The sequence below is a fragment of the Sparus aurata genome, chromosome 16 (assembly GCF_900880675.1).
Source record: "Sparus aurata chromosome 16, fSpaAur1.1, whole genome shotgun sequence".
NCBI lineage: Eukaryota > Metazoa > Chordata > Actinopteri > Spariformes > Sparidae > Sparus > Sparus aurata.
In genome coordinates, this window is record NC_044202.1 from 5488444 (window position 1) to 5507824 (window position 19381).

Genomic DNA, 19381 nt, shown 5'->3' on the forward strand with positions numbered 1-19381 from the left:
ACACTGTGGTCTTCTGGCAGCACAGAAGTACGTCGCCGTGTGTTCAGCTGCTTTCAGATCGATTATGGAAAGTGAGCCATTTTTTGCTTCCCCCAGGTCTCCAGTTAATCTGAAGTGTTCTCTAAACGGCCCTTCAACGCTGTCATCCTTGAACTCTGAATATCCATATCCGACGAGTTTCATGGCCGTGTCCCCGGGCGACCTCTGGTACCACAGCATCACTCTGAAGTCACTTTGTCCGTGAGTACAGAAAAGCTGCACGTTATCTCCGGCGTTTCTGTAGACGGCAGAGGGATGCTGATGGATCTGAACCCCGAGAGAAAGGCCTGCAGTGAGCAGAGATGGACCGATTATTAACTTTAGATGTGATAATAGAGTATGGCTTATGTAAGACTGGAGTTTTACCTGTTAAGAAATAGTAAAAGAGAAGCCGAATCATCATGACACGGAGCACAGAGTTATCTGAAGTCATGGATACAATGCAGAGTTAGTTAAGAGAAGACAGCGTGTCTGCTGCTTGAGCTTCCTCTCTAAACTGAGCCACATTATAGTAGGAAACAGACGTGATGCAGAAAAGGAGGAGTGGCTTCATGTAGCTGCATATCAATCATATCTATATGCACTCCTCCTTCCACCTGATTCACCCACAAATGTGTTTTGCTTTTGGCACATTTCATTATATTTTAGTCTTGGTTTAATTAGAATAAACCAGTGAGATGGAGACATTTACTGATGATGTGACTGTGACAAACCAGAATACAACCACAGCAGCAGGTGTCTGGGATTCTGTCTCATTCAGAAAACATGATAAGATAGTAGAGAGGTTTTTGTACAGTTCAGAAGGGAAGTTTGTCAGCGTGCTTCTCGAGCTGCACAGTAGTAAACTGCACTGTCCTCCCGTCCTACATGTTTGATTATAAGAGAGCCGTTCTTTGCTGTAGTCGCACTCAGATCTCCAGATATATCAAAATTCTGTTTATACGGATCTTCCATTGTGACAGCTTTGCTGTACAAATATCCGATGAGCTTCATAGCTGTGTCTCCAGGTGACCGCTGGTACCAGAGCATCACCCTGTAGTCAGTTTTGTCATGGCTGCAGAAAATCTGCACTGTGTCACCAGGTTTAGTGACGAGATCAGAGTGAGACTGACGGACCTCCAGACCCAGACAGACACCTGGACAGAGAGAGAAACAGAGATTCTTTACATTGTGATAGATGATAGATTAGAATAAAAGTAATCCCTCATTCAAAGTTTTTACCTGACAGGCAGCAGAAAACTAGAAGGCAGATGATACAGGCTTTGTCACACATTGTAGAACAAATGAAAAAGGTGTCAGATGACACATGAAACTGTTTTGAACAATTCTGTGGACGTCGGTTTCTGGAGTCTCACGTCGCTATCCGTGTGGAGAATCAGCTGAAGACACCACTGAGAGGACTGAGGTTGAGGAGGAAAAGGAAGTGATGAAGAAACACCGTCACTGTTCACCAGTCGGTGAAGATGAAAACTTCAACTCGCAGCTTGCTAACAGTGTTTTAATCCACACATATTCAATATGCAATGCAAAATATGTTTATTCAGTAGGCTACAAAACAAACATGTGACAGAAACTTTTACCTAATGTTGGTGTTGTTCCTGGAACATTAGAATTAATGTTGCACCAGGAGTCTTTTCATACCCAAACCATGTTTTCCTAAACGTCACCCGACAGCAACAGAAAACTCTAGAAGCCCAAGAATAAATGTTTTGATATGTGAGTTTCAAACTACGAAATTATCATGACACAGAAACAGAGCTACTCTGAAATCATGGATAAAGTGCAGAGTTAGTTAAGAGAAGACAGGGTGTCTGCTGCTTGAGCTTCCTCTCTAAACTGAGCCACATCATAGTAGGAAGCAGACATGATGCAGAAAAGGAGGAGTGGCTTCATGTAGCTGCATATCAATCATATCTATACGCACTCCTCCTTCCACCTGATTCACCCACAAGAATGTTTTGCTTTTGACATATTTCATAATATTTTAGTCTTGTCTGGTTTAATTAGAATAAACCAGTGAGATGGAGACATTTACTGAAGATGTGACTGCGACAAACCAGAATACAACCACAGCAGCAGGTGTCTGGGAGCCTTTTTTTCCATCTCATTCAGAAACCAAGATAAGATAGTAGAGAGGTTTTTGTACAGTTCAGAGGGGATTTTTTATCAGCGTGCTTCTCGAGCTGCACAGTAGTAAACTGCACTGTCCTCCTGTCCTACAGGTTTGATTATAAGAGAGCCGTTCTTTGCTGTAGTCCCACTCAGATTTCCAGATATATTAAAATTCTCTTTATATGGATCTTCCATGTTCACAATATGGCTGAACAAATGTCCGATGAGCTTCATGGCTGTGTCTCCAGGTGGCCGCTGGTACCAGAGCATCACCAAGTATTCAGTTTTGTCATGGCTGCAGAAAATCTGCACTGTGTCACCAGGTTTTGTGACGAGATCCGAGTGAGACTGACGGACCTCGACACCCAGACAGACACCTGGACAGGGAGAGAAACAGAGATTCTTTACATTGTGACAGAGGATAGATTGAAATAAAAATATCCCCTCATTCAAAGTTATTACCTGACAGGCAGCAGAAAACTAGAAGGCAGATGATACAGGCTTTGTCACACATTGTAGAACAAATGAAAAAGTCTTCAGATGACACATGAAACTGTTTTGAACAATTCTGTGGACGTCAGTTTCTGGAGTCTCACGTCGCCATCCGTGTGGAGAATCAACTGAAGACACCACTGAGAGGACTGAGGTTGAGGAGGAAAAAGGAAGTGATGAAGAAACACTTCAGAGTCACTGTTCACCAGTCGGTGGAGATGAAAACGTCAACTCGCAGCCTGCTGGGAGGAGTTTCATTTTTGTTTCATGTGTTTATTTGACAGACTACGAAACAAACAGGTGACAGATAAACTGAATATTGGTGTTGTTCCTGGAACATTAGAATTAATGTTGTTCCAGGAGTTTATTCACACCTAAACCATATTTTCCTAAACCTAATGAAGTAAAGTTCTTCCGTAAACGTCACCAAACAGCAACAGAAAACTCTAGAACCCCGAGAATAAATGTTGGATATGTACAATTCTGCAAACTACGGATATGTTGCAACTTCACATTTCTTTAGATTCAGTTTTGAATTTCACGTTGTAACAGTTTTCGCCTGAAACACCTGGTTCTGTCACTGCTGACATGTTTGCAACGTCTTGTTAAAACTATCCAGTGGATTCACGCTTGCAAATGTTGAAACACTGTTACTGCTTGACGAAACAGTTGCTATGGAAGCGAGAAGTGGCTTCATTCATTTTTTCCCCCAGTTTTTTCCTCGTACTTAAATAACTCTCCTAGTTCAATTTGACTGAAAAGGCAGTCTCATAACATTAGTTATTGCTGATATGATTGCATCAAACCAAAATACAACCACGGCCGCAGGTGTTTGGGAGCTCGTCTCTCTCGATTCAGAGTTTTTGTTCGGATGAGAGGGGTTTTCAGTCAGCGTGCTCTGCTGGCTGCACAGTAGTAAACTGCACTCTGCTTCAGTCCCGCGACTTGGATGATTAGAGAACCGTTCTTTGCATCTCCGCTCAGATCTCCGGACATAGTGAAATTATCTTTGTATGTCTCTTCCATGTTGACGGCTTTGTAGTGCAAGTATCCCACGAGATTCATAGCTGTGTCTCCAGGTGACCGCTGGTACCAGAGCATCACCCTGTGGTCAGTTTTATCATGGCTGCAGGAAATCTGCGCTGTGTCACCAGGTTTTGCGACGAGATCAGAGGGAGACTGACGGACCCCGACACCCAGACAAACACCTGGACAGAGAATATAAAGCACATATTAACATCGCGATAGATGATGAATTCAAACTAGTATAATCTAGAGATTATTACCTGCCAGGCAGCAGAAAAAGAAAAAAAAGATCATTTTGACGGCTTAAAAATAAAACTGTTACTCGAAAGCATTTAGATAACAAACTTTGTATCACAGAGTTTTAGGGTTTTAGGTCACTGACTGTCACTTTGGGCGACGGAGATCCAAATGATGCCTCTCCTGAGCTGAATGAGGTTTGAAAAAGAAGAGAAGATGAGACAGCAGACATCACATAGAGCAGCTGTCTGGGAGGGGCCTGTTCAGGCTCTGATTCAAAACCAGAAGTGCTGATAAAGGTTGGTTGAGAGTTTTTGTATTAAGGAGAGGGGATCTGCAGTCACTGTGCATAGCTGGCTGCGCAGTAATACACTGCACTGTGCTCAGGGGCCTTCAGGTTGTGTATGAACAGAGAGCCGTTCTTCGCTGTCGTTCCACTCATATCACCAGTGATGTTAAAATGTTCTCTGAAAGACTGCTCGTAGTCTATAGTGGCATAATACACATGTCCGATGCGTTTCAGAGCTCGGTGTCCGGGGGATTTCTGGTACCAGTACATTTGTGTGTAGTCTGTATTTTCATGGCTGCAGACGAGCTGGACTTTGTCTCCGGGTCTTCCGAGGAGAGCTGGAGGAGTTTGGTGGACTTCGACGCCCAGACAAACACCTGGAAAGGCAGAAAAATCAATGAACTGTGTAAAGAATGTGGATGAAGTGGTGTTCTTGAATGAATAAAGTGATTACCAATGAGCCAGGAAAGAAAGAATAGCGCTTGCATGTTGACCTCCTCTTCTGAATGAACACTGAGAACACACTGCTTTATCAACTTGCTCCTATACATGATGCACTTAGTGTTGTGTGCTGCATGGGCTGAACCAAACAGCATTTCTGGAGCTCCAGCTCCACCTACTGGAAATATATGGAAGTTAAAACCTCTAAAACGATCATCAAATGTATTGTGGAGCAGTTTTTGTCAAGCTCCTCAGCCTCTCACATCACTGTGCTTGCTGACGGCACAGAAGTACACACCGCTGTCCTCAAGCTTCAAGTCTTTCACAGTTAGAGCCCCGTTATATATGCTGTCTTTGAGGGCTGAATATTTGGTTTTAGAGAGCTCCCCGTAGTCTGGATCTCCACCGTAGACTGTGAACACAATGAGGGTCATGGTCTCCCCTGGACGCTGCCTGTACCAGTACATCTGGCTATGACCTGCATCTCTGGTGTGGCTGCAGTTCATCTCTGCAGATTGGGACTCGTAACTCCAGCTGGTGCCGGGGTGTTGGATCACATGCTGGCAGTGAACTGTGAGAGGAATATACAACACTTAATCAATAATATCTCTAAAACTACACATCTATTTCATTGTCTAGTTCTTTTACCTTGAAGCCAAAGTGATGAGACTACAAGCGTGATGAGAAACTGAGTCATCATAGAGATCGTCCTGAAGTGAGACGCAGACATACCGAAGCTCTGATGCTGCTTTATATGATGGGAGGAGGGACATTAAAGACAATTCTCCCCAAACAGAACCTCCCATTAAGAGTTGCAACTATATACTGGTTTCAAAGTACAAATCTGAATATTATCACGCTGTATTTGCTTGTATACGAGTTTATTTTTTCCAATATATTAAGAAAAATAATATTTCAAGTTTATGTTTAGTTTTAGGTTTGTCAGGACATAATGTTAATTGAAATATTAGCGAAAAAAATAAATGTTCATTCAACCACAAAATGCTTGTTTTGAGTTGATATCCAAAGTTGAACAATCCAAAATGAAAGTCCAAGGGGAAAAAAACTAAAGACAAATACAAAACTGAAACCACAGGTGCAATTAAAAAAATGTCAAAGTGACTTTACTTTATTTTACTAATAATATAAGTTGTTAAAACATTTTATCTCGTACAACTTAAATTTAATAGTCTACTTCACTTGTTTGTTCTGAGGTCACTGAGGGACGGACGAAACACAGGAAGTCGAAGTAAAACATGACACGTGAGGATAACCTTTCAACGTAAAACAGGAAGTCAACTGAACCAGAACCCGAGGCCCATTACACTATCACTGATGATGATAATGATAATAATTGTGTTGGACCATAAACCCTAATACCATGAAACTGTGATAATTTCTGCGATGGTAATCGTACCATTAAAGTCTCATCCGGCTCTAACCGTAACCCTATAATAATATCTGATATCAATAAAGCCAAACACCAACATGGTTAGAGTGGTTTATTACAGGTGCACGGCTCTGCGCTGTGTGAAGAGGAGGTTTTTGTACAGACGAGCAGAGAGATGAAGCACTGTGGAAAGCAGCACAGAAGTAAACTGCACTGCTGCTCAGCGTGAGTCTTTCAGTTGTTAATGTGCAGGTCTGGCCTTTGTCCGCACTTCCCTCCATCTTTATATCCAGTCCTTTCTCTGCGGTTGGAATGCCTGCTAACATGTATCCCAAGAACTCGAATTCTCCGTTTGTCTGCTTGTACCAGAGGATTCGGTTATAGCTGTCAATACTGTGTGAACAGTTGATTTTGGCTCTTTCGTCTGGATTGACGAACATGACACGTGGCTTCTGGTGGACTTTGTCGCTGAGAGAGGCGCCTGTCGAAAAGATCAACAAAGCATCCGACAATTAACAACATAAAGACTTTTAAAGAAATCTAATAAACCAGCTGAAATGTCACAGCAGTGTAGCAACCGGGCCGTACGTTACCTGAAACCAGAACTGTGTTAAAAGCGATGTTTAGGAATAAGATGATCATGTTGTGCTCTGTGAGTGTTTGGTTTTATTGAATATGAGATCATGATCTTGTTGCTCCTCTTTGAGTAAACCCTCCCATAGCCTGCTATAAGTACGTAGGTGGTGCCATAGTGTTTCCTCCTCCTCTTGACATCGTAAAGTCTGCCTCTCAGGAAGCATTCTCCTCCTTATTCTGCTATGATTTTCAAATCTGTTGCTACAGGAAATGACAACAACCTCTTAGCTAGCAACCAACACCCCCTAAAAATGGCAAGTTACCCTACAGTTAGAGGTATGTTTGCTTTTAAGAACGTGTTTGTTTGCATGACGGCTGCCTCGTTCATCTTGTGTCCGTTTGGAGCTTTGGTTGTGCACATCCTCAGAAATTAATGCTACACATGATCTGCAGGGACAGTGTAGGATTTTAAGATTAAATTGTTGTTGCTTTAACATTATTTCCACCATTGCAACTCCCACTACAGAGCTCCGGCTCAGTATAAAGGCTGGATTGGAGATATACAAGGTACAGGTGCAAGGGGTTGTGAGCTGTTAGTGAAGAGATAACAGTGTGACGGGGTGGTTTTTGTACTGAGGAGCAGTGATGTGTAGCACTGTGGAGTCTAGCAGCACAGAAGTAAACTACGCTGTTGCTCAGTGTGAGTCCTCCGATTGTCAATGTGCAGTTTTGGCCTCTGTCTGCCCCGCCGTCCATCTTCACACCCGCTCCATCCTCTGGATACGCGTCGCTATAAAACATCTGTCCCAGGAACTGAAGCCGTGTGTCTGTTTGCTTGTACCAGAGGATTCGATCGTAGTTTTGAATATCGTGCGAACACGTCACTTTGGCTTCCTCTCGCTCGTTTTGAAAGATTTCAGCTGGAGTCTGGTGGACTTTGGAGGAACCTGTTGAAAAATAGATTGAAAAAAAAAAGTGACGACATTAAAGAGAGAGCAAGAGAGAGAACCACAGTAGTTTTAGTTGTAGTTTTTTCTCGGTGTACGACACAGAAACAGACTTGCAGCTAGAGACGAGGAAAACAACAAACTTAACAAATAACATATGATAATGACGATATTGAATGTCCAGAACAATACTGTACAATAGTATGTGGAAAGGAAGATGTGTGTACAGTAGATTGAAAAGACCAAAGCTTGCATGATACAAAATAGCAAAAAGAAAACACAAGCTTTGAAGAGATTACCTGACACCAGAATAGAATTTAAAGTCAGGCAAACGACCAAAATGATCATTTTGTTCCTCACTCAATCGATTAAGATCATCACCAGCAGCTTGTCGTTGCAATGAATGAAACAGGCATGTAGAGCATTTCCTCTTTTTTTTGAGTAAACCCTCCAAAGTCATGAGGTGGGCGGTGCCATTAACCATCTCTGACACACTCCTGGTTCAGAACAAAGATCTGACTAATGATATCCTGATGAAGGAGCACAGGTGCGAGGGGCCTCCTCATCGAAAACGTTTTCATCTCCATCGAGAAGCACACAGATGGAGATGAAAATGTTTTCGATGAGGAGGTTTTTGTACGGAGGATCAGTGATATGTAGCACTGTGCAATCGAGCAGCGCAGAAGTAAACTGCACTGCTGTTCAGTTTCTCGGTGGTCAGTGTGCAGGTCTGGCCTTTGTTTGCACTTCCTTCCATCTTCACACCAAGTCCGGGCTCCGGGTTGGGAGAGTTTGTAAACACGTATCCCAGAAACTGCAGTTTTCCATCGTCCGCCTGCTTGTACCAGATGATTCGATAGCTGTTAATACTGTGTGAACAGCTTATCGTGGTTGTTTCTCCTCGATTTTTGATGTATATATCAGGTGGAGTCTGGTGGACTTGGTCGCTGAGAGAGGCACCTGTTGGAAAAGCATCAAAAACACACAATATACAGTCGTGAAGTACGAGGAGTGTGTGACAAGAATTGTTAAAACTTGCATTACCTGAAACCAGCATGACATTAAGCGCCACACAGAGGACAATGATCATCCTGTCGTGCTTCATGATCACATCCAAGAACATCTTTCTTACTGGTTCTGTGTATTCATCTCTGTATGTGGTCTGTATGCTGGTAACCCTCCTATCAGGAACCTTTTTATCTTACTTGGGTGGTTTCATCGTGAACTCTCCTCCTCGTGAACTGTCAGTACACGCCACAGACGTGCTGCGCTACCACCTTACGTCAGGAGACAAAACGACAAAGACCTGACATGAACCCTCAAAACTGATCCAAAGTGAATGTTTGTCTGAATACAGAATCGGAATACTGCCATGTGGCTTTAATGGCAGACAGCCCAGTCGCCGGCTGACTTTCACATCCACGGCGTGACTACAAACCACAAAAAAGTCTGACGATGTACATATAAAGTTCATAATGCAATAATCATTTTAATAAAAGCTCCTGTCACTCAGTGAATCACAGCATTAAGGGGAGTACTTGTGGTCCTTGAGGTCCCCCTACTGTACACGAGATAAGTAGTTTAGGAGCATCTAGGTTTTTGTTCAGCGCTCTCATGTGTCTGTATCACTGTGTTGGCTCACAGCGCAGAAATACAAGCCTTCATCTCCTGGCTCCAGATTCTTCACTGTGAATGATCCTCAGAAATTAATCCTACACATGATCTGCAGGGACAGTGTAGGATTTTAAGATTAAATTGTTGTTGCTTTAACATTATTTCCACCATTGCAACTCCCGCTACAGAGCTCTGGCTCGGTATAAAGGCTGGATTAGAGAATAGAGTTTAAAGTCAGGCAAATGACTAAAATGATCATTTTGTTCCTCGTTCAATCGATTAAGATCATCACCAGCAGCTTGTCGTTGCAATGAATGAAACAGACATATAGAGTATTTCCTTTTTTCTTTTTTAGTAAACCCTCCCAGGTCACGAGGTGAGCGGTGCCATTAACCATCTCTGACACACTCCTGGTTTCAGAACAAAGATCTGACTGATGATATCCTGATGAAGGAGCACAGGTGTGACGGCTGTGTGCTGTTGGATGGAGATCAAAACGTTTTCGATGAGGAGGTTTTTGTACAGAGGATCAGTGATATGTAGCATTGTGCAAACTAGCAGCGCAGAAGTAAACTGCGCTGCTGTTCAGTTTCTCGGTGGTCAGTGTGCAGGTCTGGCCTTTGCTTGCGCTTCCTTCCATCTTCACACCAAGTCCGGGCTCCGGGTTCGGAGACTTTGCATACATGTATCCCAGAAACTGCAGTTGTCCATCGTCCGCCTGCTTGTACCAGAGGATTCGATCATAGCTGTCAATACTGTGTGAACAGCTTATCGTGGTTGTTTCTCCTCGATTTTTGATGTATATATCAGGTGGAGTCTGGTGGACTTGGTCGCTGAGAGAGGCACCTGTTGGAAATTCATCGAAAACACACAATATACAGTCGTGAAGTACGAGGAGTGTGTGACAAGAATTGTTCAAACTTGCATTACCTGAAACCAGCATGATATTAAGGGCCACACAGAGGACAATGATCATCCTGTCGTGCTTCATGATCACATCCAAGAACATCTTTCTTACTGGTTCTGTGTATTCATCTCTGTATGTGGTCTGTATCTTCAATGCTGGTAACCCTCCTATCAGGAACCTTTTTATTCTAGTTGGGTGGTTTCATCGTGAACTCTCCTCCTCGTGAACTGTCACTACACGCCACAGACGTGCTGCGCTGCCACCTTACGTCAGGAAACAAAACGACAAAGACCTGACATGAACCCTCAAAACTGATCCAATACTGCCATGTGGCTTTAATGGCAGACAGCCCAGTCACTGGCTGACTTTCACATCCACGGCGTGACTACAAACCACAAAAAACTCTGACGATATGCATATAAAGTTCATAATGCAATAATCATTTTAATAAAAGCTCCTGTCAGTCATTGAATCACAGCGTTACTGGGAGTACTTGTGGTCCTTGAGGTCCCCCTACTGTACACGAGATAAGTAGTTTAGGAGCATCTAGGTTTTTGTTCAGCGCTCTCATGTGTCTGTATCACTGTGTTGGCTCACAGCGCAGAAATACAAGCCTTCATCTCCTGGCTCCAGATTCTTCACTGTGAATGATCCGGTGTTGGCGTCAGGTTTGTCGGCCTTGAATTTCTCTTTGCTGAAATTTCCAAAGTCGCTATCTATGCCGAGTGATGTGAACACTATTAATGTCATTGTTTCTCCCAGCAGCTGTCTGTACCAGTACATCTGGTAATGGTTCTGATCCTTCGTGTGTCTGCAGGTTATTGTTGCATCTCCACCCCTGTTTTTTAACAACGCGGGCGTCTGGGTGACATCGCCTCCATCAGTCAGACCTGTGTGCGTAACGGTAAATGTTGGATCCATTCAGTTACAATGAGAGCGAAAACATGAAACAATAATGCAGAAGTATAACATTTAATTTTATCGTAAATTACCTGTAGTCCACAGCAGGAACGCTGACAGTATGAGGAGGTCTTGTTTGACGATGACAGCCATGTTCTGCCAGAGTCGCAGGTGTGTCGCTGCATGTAAGTTGTTGGTCTAAGGGTGTATGAGTGGTTCTGGAGGTCCGCCTACACTTCAGATCATCACTCTCATGATGCTACCTGTTTATTCAGACGAGTACGAGGTTGACAGATTTCATGACGTGATGCATTTTGTGCTAATCTTTTAAAGAGAATATGGGACAGACAATAGAAATCTGAACTAGAGATGCAACTAATGCAAAAGGTATTGTTGATTAATGTGTCGATTGGTTTCTCAGTTAATTAGCTAATTGTTTGGTCTACGAAATACTAAAAAGTGGTGGAAAATGTTACGATATTATGTTTGTTTGTTCACAGAAGAGTGAAGAAACCAGAAAATACTCACATTCAAGAAGCTGGAATCTGAGAATTTTGACTTTATTTCTTGAAAAATTACCCAAAAATGATTTATTGATTATCAGAAAAGTTCGCAATTAAAGGCGCAGTGTATGAGAATTAGGCTACTTGTTGAATTTATACTCAAAGAAAATACGAGGCAGCTTACGACTGGAGGAATAGCTGCTGTCAGCCGTGGCTGCCATTAGCTAGTTAGCTCAGTTAGCCGCGCAGCTAGCAGGGGTGTGTTGGTGTTTACACTGCTGCCACAGGAGCTTTAGATTAGACCATTAATCCCAAATATTACACTCTGCACATCCAAGTATTACAGGCGCTATGTGTTGTTGAACTGTGGGCCTACAGCTCGACCTCAGACGGGGTCAAAGCTGAGTTGAAACGGTTGATAAAATCTCCAAAGCTGCAGGTGCTCAAGAGTCTGAACGTCTCGTTCGTATGGCTGGCAGATAAAGGAGAGTTTTTGTACTGACGTGAGGGGAGTCTGCAGCACTGTGTCTACTGGCAGCGCAGAAATACACAGCACTGTCGTTCAACGCCAGATCAGAAATGGAGAGGCTCGACTTCTCACTGCCAAGTCCGTCGAAGTTGAATTTCCCTTTCGCGTCATCCTCGAGATTCACAAATTTGACATTCAGAAACCCCAGGAGCTTCAGATTTCTGTGTTCGTCTTGTTTGTACCAGAGGATGCGATCGTAATTCGTTATTTTGTGTGAACATTTGATCCCACTGGCAACAGATCCACCGTTTCTTTTAATGATGTCAGGAGGTGTTTGGAGGACACTTTTGGTGTCGGAGGCACCTGTGGAAAAGAACAGATGCTTTATTAAATACAAAAAAAAAGAAAACTTTGAGTTGCACATTGTCCTACGCTGTCATAAATACTCACAGTTATTCCCCGGCAGATGAAGGCAACAGAATATAAAGACCAGAAGCATCATTGTAAAGAAGTTTAAACGTGAAAGTCTATCAGCTCCTTTCAGCTCGAGGGGAACATCACTGTTACAGCACAACAAGCAGGGGAGGTGTCAGTTATCGTCATCACAGCTTTATAATACCTGTAAATCAGGAAGTGGAAGGATTCAACTGTTTCATTTGCTGAGGTTTGTCTCCCCCTGCAGGAGTCAGTAGGTGAAGGTTAAGTGAAGTTGGACCTATAAATAATTCCTCTACGTGTTATGTATCTAAAACATAAAACAGTGGTTGCTTCCTGCTGAGAAGATAACCACAGTCAACTGATGATAAAACAACAGCTGTCATTTCCGTATGTGCCACAAACACAAATCACAAACTTAATGAATAAACAAATCAATCAATAACCTTTTAGTTAGATTGCACTTTTTAAAGCAGACCTGAGTCCTGCTGCAACGTCTAATTTGGTTTTAATGTGGCCCGGTCAATCGACAGAAGTTCATCTGCAGCTATTTCGATAATTAATTAATCATTTTTCCAGCATGAACACCAAACGTATCTGTCGTTCTTTCATCCAACCTTTCGGGAATATAACTAGGTTAAGTGATATACAAAATAACTGTAGTTGAAGCCCTATTAATATCACATTGACATAGATCCATACATGCCTCTTTTTCATCAGTATTAGTGTTTTTTCAGTTATAATGGTCCATACATTTTTGTCAAAAGAAGAGATACATATCAAAAATGTAAATGTTAGGATGCCTTCAAAAGATGTCAACCATTTCATTTTTAGTTTTCAAACAATCATAATATATTGGCACTGTGAAGTTGTTAAATCAGTAACTATTATAAATATAATACAGTATGTGTGGATGCTTTAGCACGGAGGTTTTGGAGCCGTGAACTGTTCCACTGTGGTACCAGGAACAGGGAACAGAAATACAAGCCTTTATCCTCTGGCACCAGATTCTTGACTGTGAGCGTCAGCTGTGGTGGCCGAGAGTTTCTCTTTGCTGAAATCTCCAAAGTCGTGATGTTCAGTCCCGAGTATTGTGAACACTACAAGTGTCATCGTTTCCCCTGGCAGCTGTCTGTACCAGTACATCTCATACTGGAGCTCGCCCTTCGTGTGGCTGCATATATTGTTGCATTGTCACCTTTGTGTTTCCACAGTATGGATGTCTGGGTGACATCACTCCCATCAGTCGAACCTGTGTACATGAGACATGCACAGACTCTTATAAAGCTTCTGCTGTCCTTCCTGGAATAATAATAGATTGTGATGAAGAGATGCAGGTGGGAGTGTCAGTATGTTCTGTGACGCTCTCTGACTCTCTCAGCTGCTGTATGAAAACCCACATGATGAAGCAAAGGGTTTCATGTGTTTCATGTATGTGAGATAGCAGTTTTTGTACAGCTACTGAGTACATCTGCATCACTGTGTCCTGTGGCAAGACAGAAATACAAGCCTTTATCTGCCAGCTCCAGATTCTTCACTGTGAATGTCCCAGTGCTATAGTGAGGTTTGGTGGCCGAGAATTTCTCCTCGCTGAAATTTCCAAAGTCGTGATTTTTTCTGATAGTTGATGTGAACACTATTAGTTCCATTGTTTTTCCTGGCAGCTGTCTGTACCAGTACATCCAGATAAACTGAGCGCCCTTGGTCTGGTTGCAGTACATAGTCGCATTTTCCCCCTTGTTTTTCCACAGTATGTCAGTCTGGGTCACGTATCCATCCGTTAGACCTGTGTGTGAAGCAGTAAAGGTTACCGCAGAACAACCTGAACCCAAACTGAAATATAAACATCATTCGTTTTGATGATCCACAGACAGTTGATTTTATTGATATTACCTGTAGTCAAGAACAAAACGACTGATAATCTGAAGAGGCCTCGTGTCGTGATGAAGACATCCATGTTCTCTCAGTCAGAAACTGCCAGAGTCTCGTCAAGTTACAGCGACATGAAGAGCTGCAGGTGGGAGTGTCTCTGCGTTACGTCACGTGATCTTGCAAACTGCGATGTACAAATACAGGCGGTGCTGGAGGTCCCTCTAAAGTTCATCACTACCCTGTAGATTATCTGTACCTTTAAGATCAGTAGACATTTTTTGAGGGGCAGAGTTTGAAATTGTTGACCGGGATGTTTTTGTCCATTGCCACAAACACAGTTTTTGGGGGGTAGAAGTAAATGTATGTAGAAGAAAAAAGTAGTCCTGGAGTGGATATCCTAATACTAATATATATTGTTGGCTGTTTAGAATCCTCGTTAATGATGTCACTTTTATTAAAACATTGTCAATTTTATATCTTTCTTTTCCATCACTGCATTTCAATGTGTGTGTCTGTTGCTTTCCAAATATAAATGATATTACACCCATTACAACAATGATCAAACTCAAATACTTGTCATACTTTATCATTTATTTTACTCTAAACTGGACCATCATTTACTAAATGAACATCATGCGTCATCGCAGAAGACTTGAAACGAGGGATTAAGACCAAAAACCCAAAAGAAAACAGTTTACTGAGGTAATAAATCAAGTGAGAAGTAGGGTCATTTTCTCATAAGCTTACATACAGCTGGCCATTAGCCACAAGAATGCAGGTTTAAAGCGCTTAAGCATTTGCTTTACTTTTTCAGAACTGAAGTGGCTGCAGCTCTCCTCAGAACAATCAACTCTTAAATTCTATTACCCTGCTGTTAATGAGAAAAACTTCACGACATCATGAGACGGCAGTTAACCAATCTTTATTTCACACAGCGCCGTGTCAGATGAGGTCAAAACAGTCTTCAAAGGCTCCTTTAGATGGAGTCTGGCTGCAGGTGCTCAGCAGCCTGAACATATAGAGAGTTTTTGTACTGACTTGTGGGGAGTCTGCAGCACTGTGCCTACTAGCAGCACAGAAATACACACCGCTGTCGCTTAATGCCAGATCAGAAATGGAGAAGCTGGATTGTTTGCTGCCTTCTCCATCGAAGCTGATCTTTCCCTTCACGTCCTCCTCGGGGTATGGGGTCTTCACGTTCAGCAGTCCCAGCAGCTTCAGAGCTTTGTGCTCATCTTGCTTGTACCAGAGAATGCCGTCATAGTTTTGTATTTTGTGCGAACAGTTGATCCCACGGACAACAGATTCGCCAGTTCTCTTGATGATGAAAGGAGGATTTTGGGAGACACTTTTGTCGTCGGAGGCACCTGTGGAAGAAGCAGACAGGATTTTAAACACAGGAATCGTTAACATCGAGTTTTACTCTTTCTGGAGTGTTATGTGTTCTCACCTTTACCTCCTGGAAGATGAAGAATACTAAATATGAAGACGGCGAGGATCATGTTTACAGCATTTAGATTTTCTTCCTGGCGCTTAGGTTGCATCGCTACAATGAAGAGGGAGGTGTCAGAGAGCGGTCTTCATCATCACTGCATCTTCATCAGCAGGGAGGGAGGAGTGTTATCTTCATGCTGTAGTCAGTGGATGTGAAGGTCTTCATACTCATTTTATTTGTTGAGTTGAAAAATACTGTACTCACAAACAGAGCTGGACTCTTACAGTAGCTTTTCCATTTTGCCGTTTTGCCATTTTGTGTCTTATAGTTAGTTCAGTGCTGCAGTTTGTGGGAGTGTCACTTTATTCTGCGCACTGATCTCCTCCCGAGTAACATGTCTTTCTCGAGCTTGTGTGGTATTTAATTCATTCTCACAGCCATTTATTTTCACAATTAATCGTTTAATCATCAAAAAAAAAAACAGCGAAAAGTGCTCATCACAATTTCCCAGAGCCCAAATTAACGTTTTCAAAAAGCCACATTTGTTCAACCATCAGTCCGAAACCCGAGGACTCTTCATCTGTGGTCATACATGACAAAAAAGAGCATCAAATCCTCACATTTAGGAATATGAAACATGTGAATGTTTGGCATTTTAGCTAAAAAAAATGATTAAATGAGTTCATATGTTCACTCTACTCATGCCGTATATTCTACTCCTGAGCACTGAGGTTTTTGTTCAGCGCTCTCATGTGTCTGTATCACTGTGTCGACTCACAGCACAGAAATACAAGCCTTCATCTCCTGGCTCCACATTCTTCACTGTGAATGTCCCAGTGTAAGAGTCAGGTTTGGTCGCTGAGAATTTCTCTTCGCTGAAATTTCCAAAGTCGTGATTTTGATTGCCGAGTAGTGTGAACACTGTGAATTCCATTGTTTCCCCTGGAAGCTGTCTGTACCAGTACATCTCGAAAAAGTTATAAGCCTTGGTGTGACTGCAGTTCATTGTTGCGCTGTCACCCTTCTCTTTCCACAGTATGTCAGTCTGTTTGACGTCACTTCCATCAGTCAGACCTGTGTGAAAAAACAGTTAACAATACCTGATGTGAACCTTTCGATTTGCATGCAGCAGAACATTTACTGTTTTTGTAGTCTTTGCTTATTATATCTCTAAGCGATATAATGCATTGTACAAGTCTTTTTGTACTTCACCATTTGTCCAGAGCAGAAATAACAACAAGCTGGAGAGACCTTGTTTTGTGATGTCCATGTTCAGAAAGTCAGAGTTGGACACATTCCCTTGAGGGAAGTTACAGAGACAAAGAGATGCAGGTGGGAGTGTCAGATAGTGTGATATGTGGCGTTTAATCACAGTAACTGGGTAAATTTGTGCTCCTCGAGGTCCCCCTACAGTGTATGAGATGATATGACAGTCATGCCAGCAGTGCACTGAGGTTTTTGTTCAGCGCTCTCATGTGTCTGTATTACTGTGTTCACTCACAGCACAGAAATACAAGCCTTTATCTCCTGGCTCCACATTCTTCACTGTGAATGACCCAGTGAAAGCGTCAGGTTTGGTGGCTGAGAATTTCTCTTTGCTGAAATTTTCCAAGACAATTTTGCCGATCATTGTGAACACTATGAGTTCCATTGATTCCCCTGGAAGCTGTCTGTACCAGTACATCTGGTAATACTCGACAGTCTTGGTGTGACTGCAGTTCATTGTTGCGCTGTCACCCTTGTCTGTCCACAGTATGTCAGTCTGGTGGACGTCACTTCCATCAGTCAGACCTGTGTGAAAAACAGTTAACAATACCTGAGGTAAACATTTTGATTTGCATGCAGCGGAACTCTAATAGACGTTCTAATCGATGCTGCACAGCACTGCTGATAATTCTGTACTTCACCTTTTATCGGGAGCAGAAACAGTACCAAGCTGCAGAGACCGTGTTTTGTGATGTCCATGTTGAGAAAGTCAGAGTCAAACACATAACTGCCAGTGAAGTTACAGAGACAAAGAGATGCAGGTGGGAGTGTCAGATAGTGTGATATGTGGCGTTTGATCACAGTAACTGGGTACATTTGTGCTCCTCGAGGTCCCTCTACAGTGCATGAGATGATGTGACAGTCATGCCAGCAGTGCGCTGAGGTTTTTGTTCAGCGCTCTCATGTGTCTGTATCACTGTGTTCACTCACAGAGCAGAAATACAAGCCTTTATCTCCTGGCTCCAGATTCTTCACTGTGAATGTCCCAGTGTAAGCGTCCGGTTTGGTGACTGAGAATTTCTCCTCGCTGAACTCTGGTTCAAAGTTAGGTTTTGTGTTTTCCGTAGTGAACACTATCTGTTTCATCGTCTGTCCTGGAAGCTGTCTGTACCAGTACATCTGGAAATAGCTGGCAGCCTTGGTGTGACTGCAGTTCATTGTTGCGCTGTCACCCTTGTCTTTCCACAGTATGTCAGTCTGTTTGACGTCACTTCCATCAGTCAGACCTGTGTGAAAAAACAGTTAACAATACCTGAGGTCAACATTTTAATTTGCATAAAGAAGAACATTTGTTTTTTGACTTTTTGTTCATTATCCCTTGAATATGTTAGTCAATACTGCAGAGTACTGGTGCATTTGTACTTCACCTTTCATCAAGAGCAGAAGTAGTAGCACACTGCAGAGACCGTGTTTTGTGATGTCCATGTTGAGAAAGTCAGAGTCGAACACAAAACTGCCAGTGAAGTTACAGAGACAAAGAGATGCAGGTGGGAGTGTCTTATAGTGTGATATGTGGCATTTGATCAGAGTAACTCGGTACTTTTGTGCTCCTCGAGGTCCCCCTACAGTGCATGAGATGATATGACAGTCATGCCAGCAGTGCACTGAGGTTTTTGTTCAGCGCTCTCATGTGTCTGTATTACTGTGTTCACTCACAGCACAGAAATACAAGCCTTCATCTCCTGGCTCCAGATTCTTCACTGTGAATGTCCCAGTGTAAGTGTCCGGTTTGGTGGCTGAGAATTTCCCTTCGCCGAAATTTCCAAAGTCGGGATTGTCTTTGCCGAATGCTGTGAACACTATAAGTTCCATTGTTTCCCCTGGAAGCTGTCTGTACCAGTACATCTGGGTAAAGCCCGCACTCTTGGTGTGATTGCAGTTCATTGTTGCATTTTCACCCTTGTCTTTCCACAGTATGTCAGTCTGGTTGACATCACTTCCATCAGTCAGACCTGTGTGAAAAAACAGTTAACAATACCTGAGTTGAACATTTCAAATTGCATGCAGCAGAACATTTACTGTTTTTGCAGTCTTTGCTTTTTATATCTGTAAGTGCCGTTCATGTCAATAATGCAGTGGACAGATCTTCTTGTAACTCACCATTTGTCCAGAGCAGAAATAACAACAAGCTGAAGAGACCATGTTTTGTGATGTCCATGTTGAGAAAGTCAGAGTCGAGCACATAACTGCCAGTGAACTTACAGAGACAAAGAGATGCAGGTGGGAGTGTCTGATAGTGTGATATGTGGCGTTTGATCACAGTAACTGGGTACATTTGTGCTCCTCGAGGTCCCCCTACAGTGCATGAGATAACTAACAGTCACGCCAAAAGTGCACTGAGGTTTTTGTGCAGCGCTCTCATGTGTCTGTATCACTGTGTTCACTCACAGAGCAGAAATACAAGCCTTTATCTCCTGGCTCCAGATTCTTC

General features: G+C 42.7%; 7 gene segments (V, D, J or C); all 7 read right to left on the bottom strand.

Moving 5' to 3' along the window:
• Positions 1-852: 852 nt before the first annotated feature.
• LOC115566051 (Ig lambda chain V-1 region-like) lies at positions 853-1522 on the bottom strand. The segment is given in 2 exon segments: positions 853-1175; positions 1261-1522. Coding segments are annotated over 2 exon segments (375 nt in total).
• A 6673-nt stretch (positions 1523-8195) lies between these two features.
• On the bottom strand, positions 8196-8690 carry LOC115566052 (T cell receptor beta variable 5-1-like). The segment is given in 2 exon segments: positions 8196-8509; positions 8594-8690. Coding segments are annotated over 2 exon segments (393 nt in total).
• A 1843-nt stretch (positions 8691-10533) lies between these two features.
• LOC115566106 (T cell receptor beta variable 29-1-like) lies at positions 10534-11186 on the bottom strand. The segment is given in 2 exon segments: positions 10534-10960; positions 11063-11186. Coding segments are annotated over 2 exon segments (384 nt in total).
• Positions 11187-15191: 4005 nt separating this feature from the next.
• Positions 15192-15860, bottom strand: LOC115566053 (T cell receptor alpha variable 36/delta variable 7-like). The segment is given in 2 exon segments: positions 15192-15616; positions 15700-15860. Coding segments are annotated over 2 exon segments (519 nt in total).
• Positions 15861-17150: 1290 nt separating this feature from the next.
• Positions 17151-18385, bottom strand: LOC115566105 (T cell receptor beta variable 29-1-like). The segment is given in 2 exon segments: positions 17151-18176; positions 18318-18385. Coding segments are annotated over 2 exon segments (384 nt in total).
• On the bottom strand, positions 17156-17779 carry LOC115566104 (T cell receptor beta variable 18-like). The segment is given in 2 exon segments: positions 17156-17475; positions 17592-17779. Coding segments are annotated over 2 exon segments (495 nt in total).
• A 158-nt stretch (positions 18386-18543) lies between the features above and the next one.
• On the bottom strand, positions 18544-19291 carry LOC115566103 (T cell receptor beta variable 29-1-like). The segment is given in 2 exon segments: positions 18544-18902; positions 19051-19291. Coding segments are annotated over 2 exon segments (501 nt in total).
• Between the last annotated feature and the right edge of the window lie 90 nt (positions 19292-19381).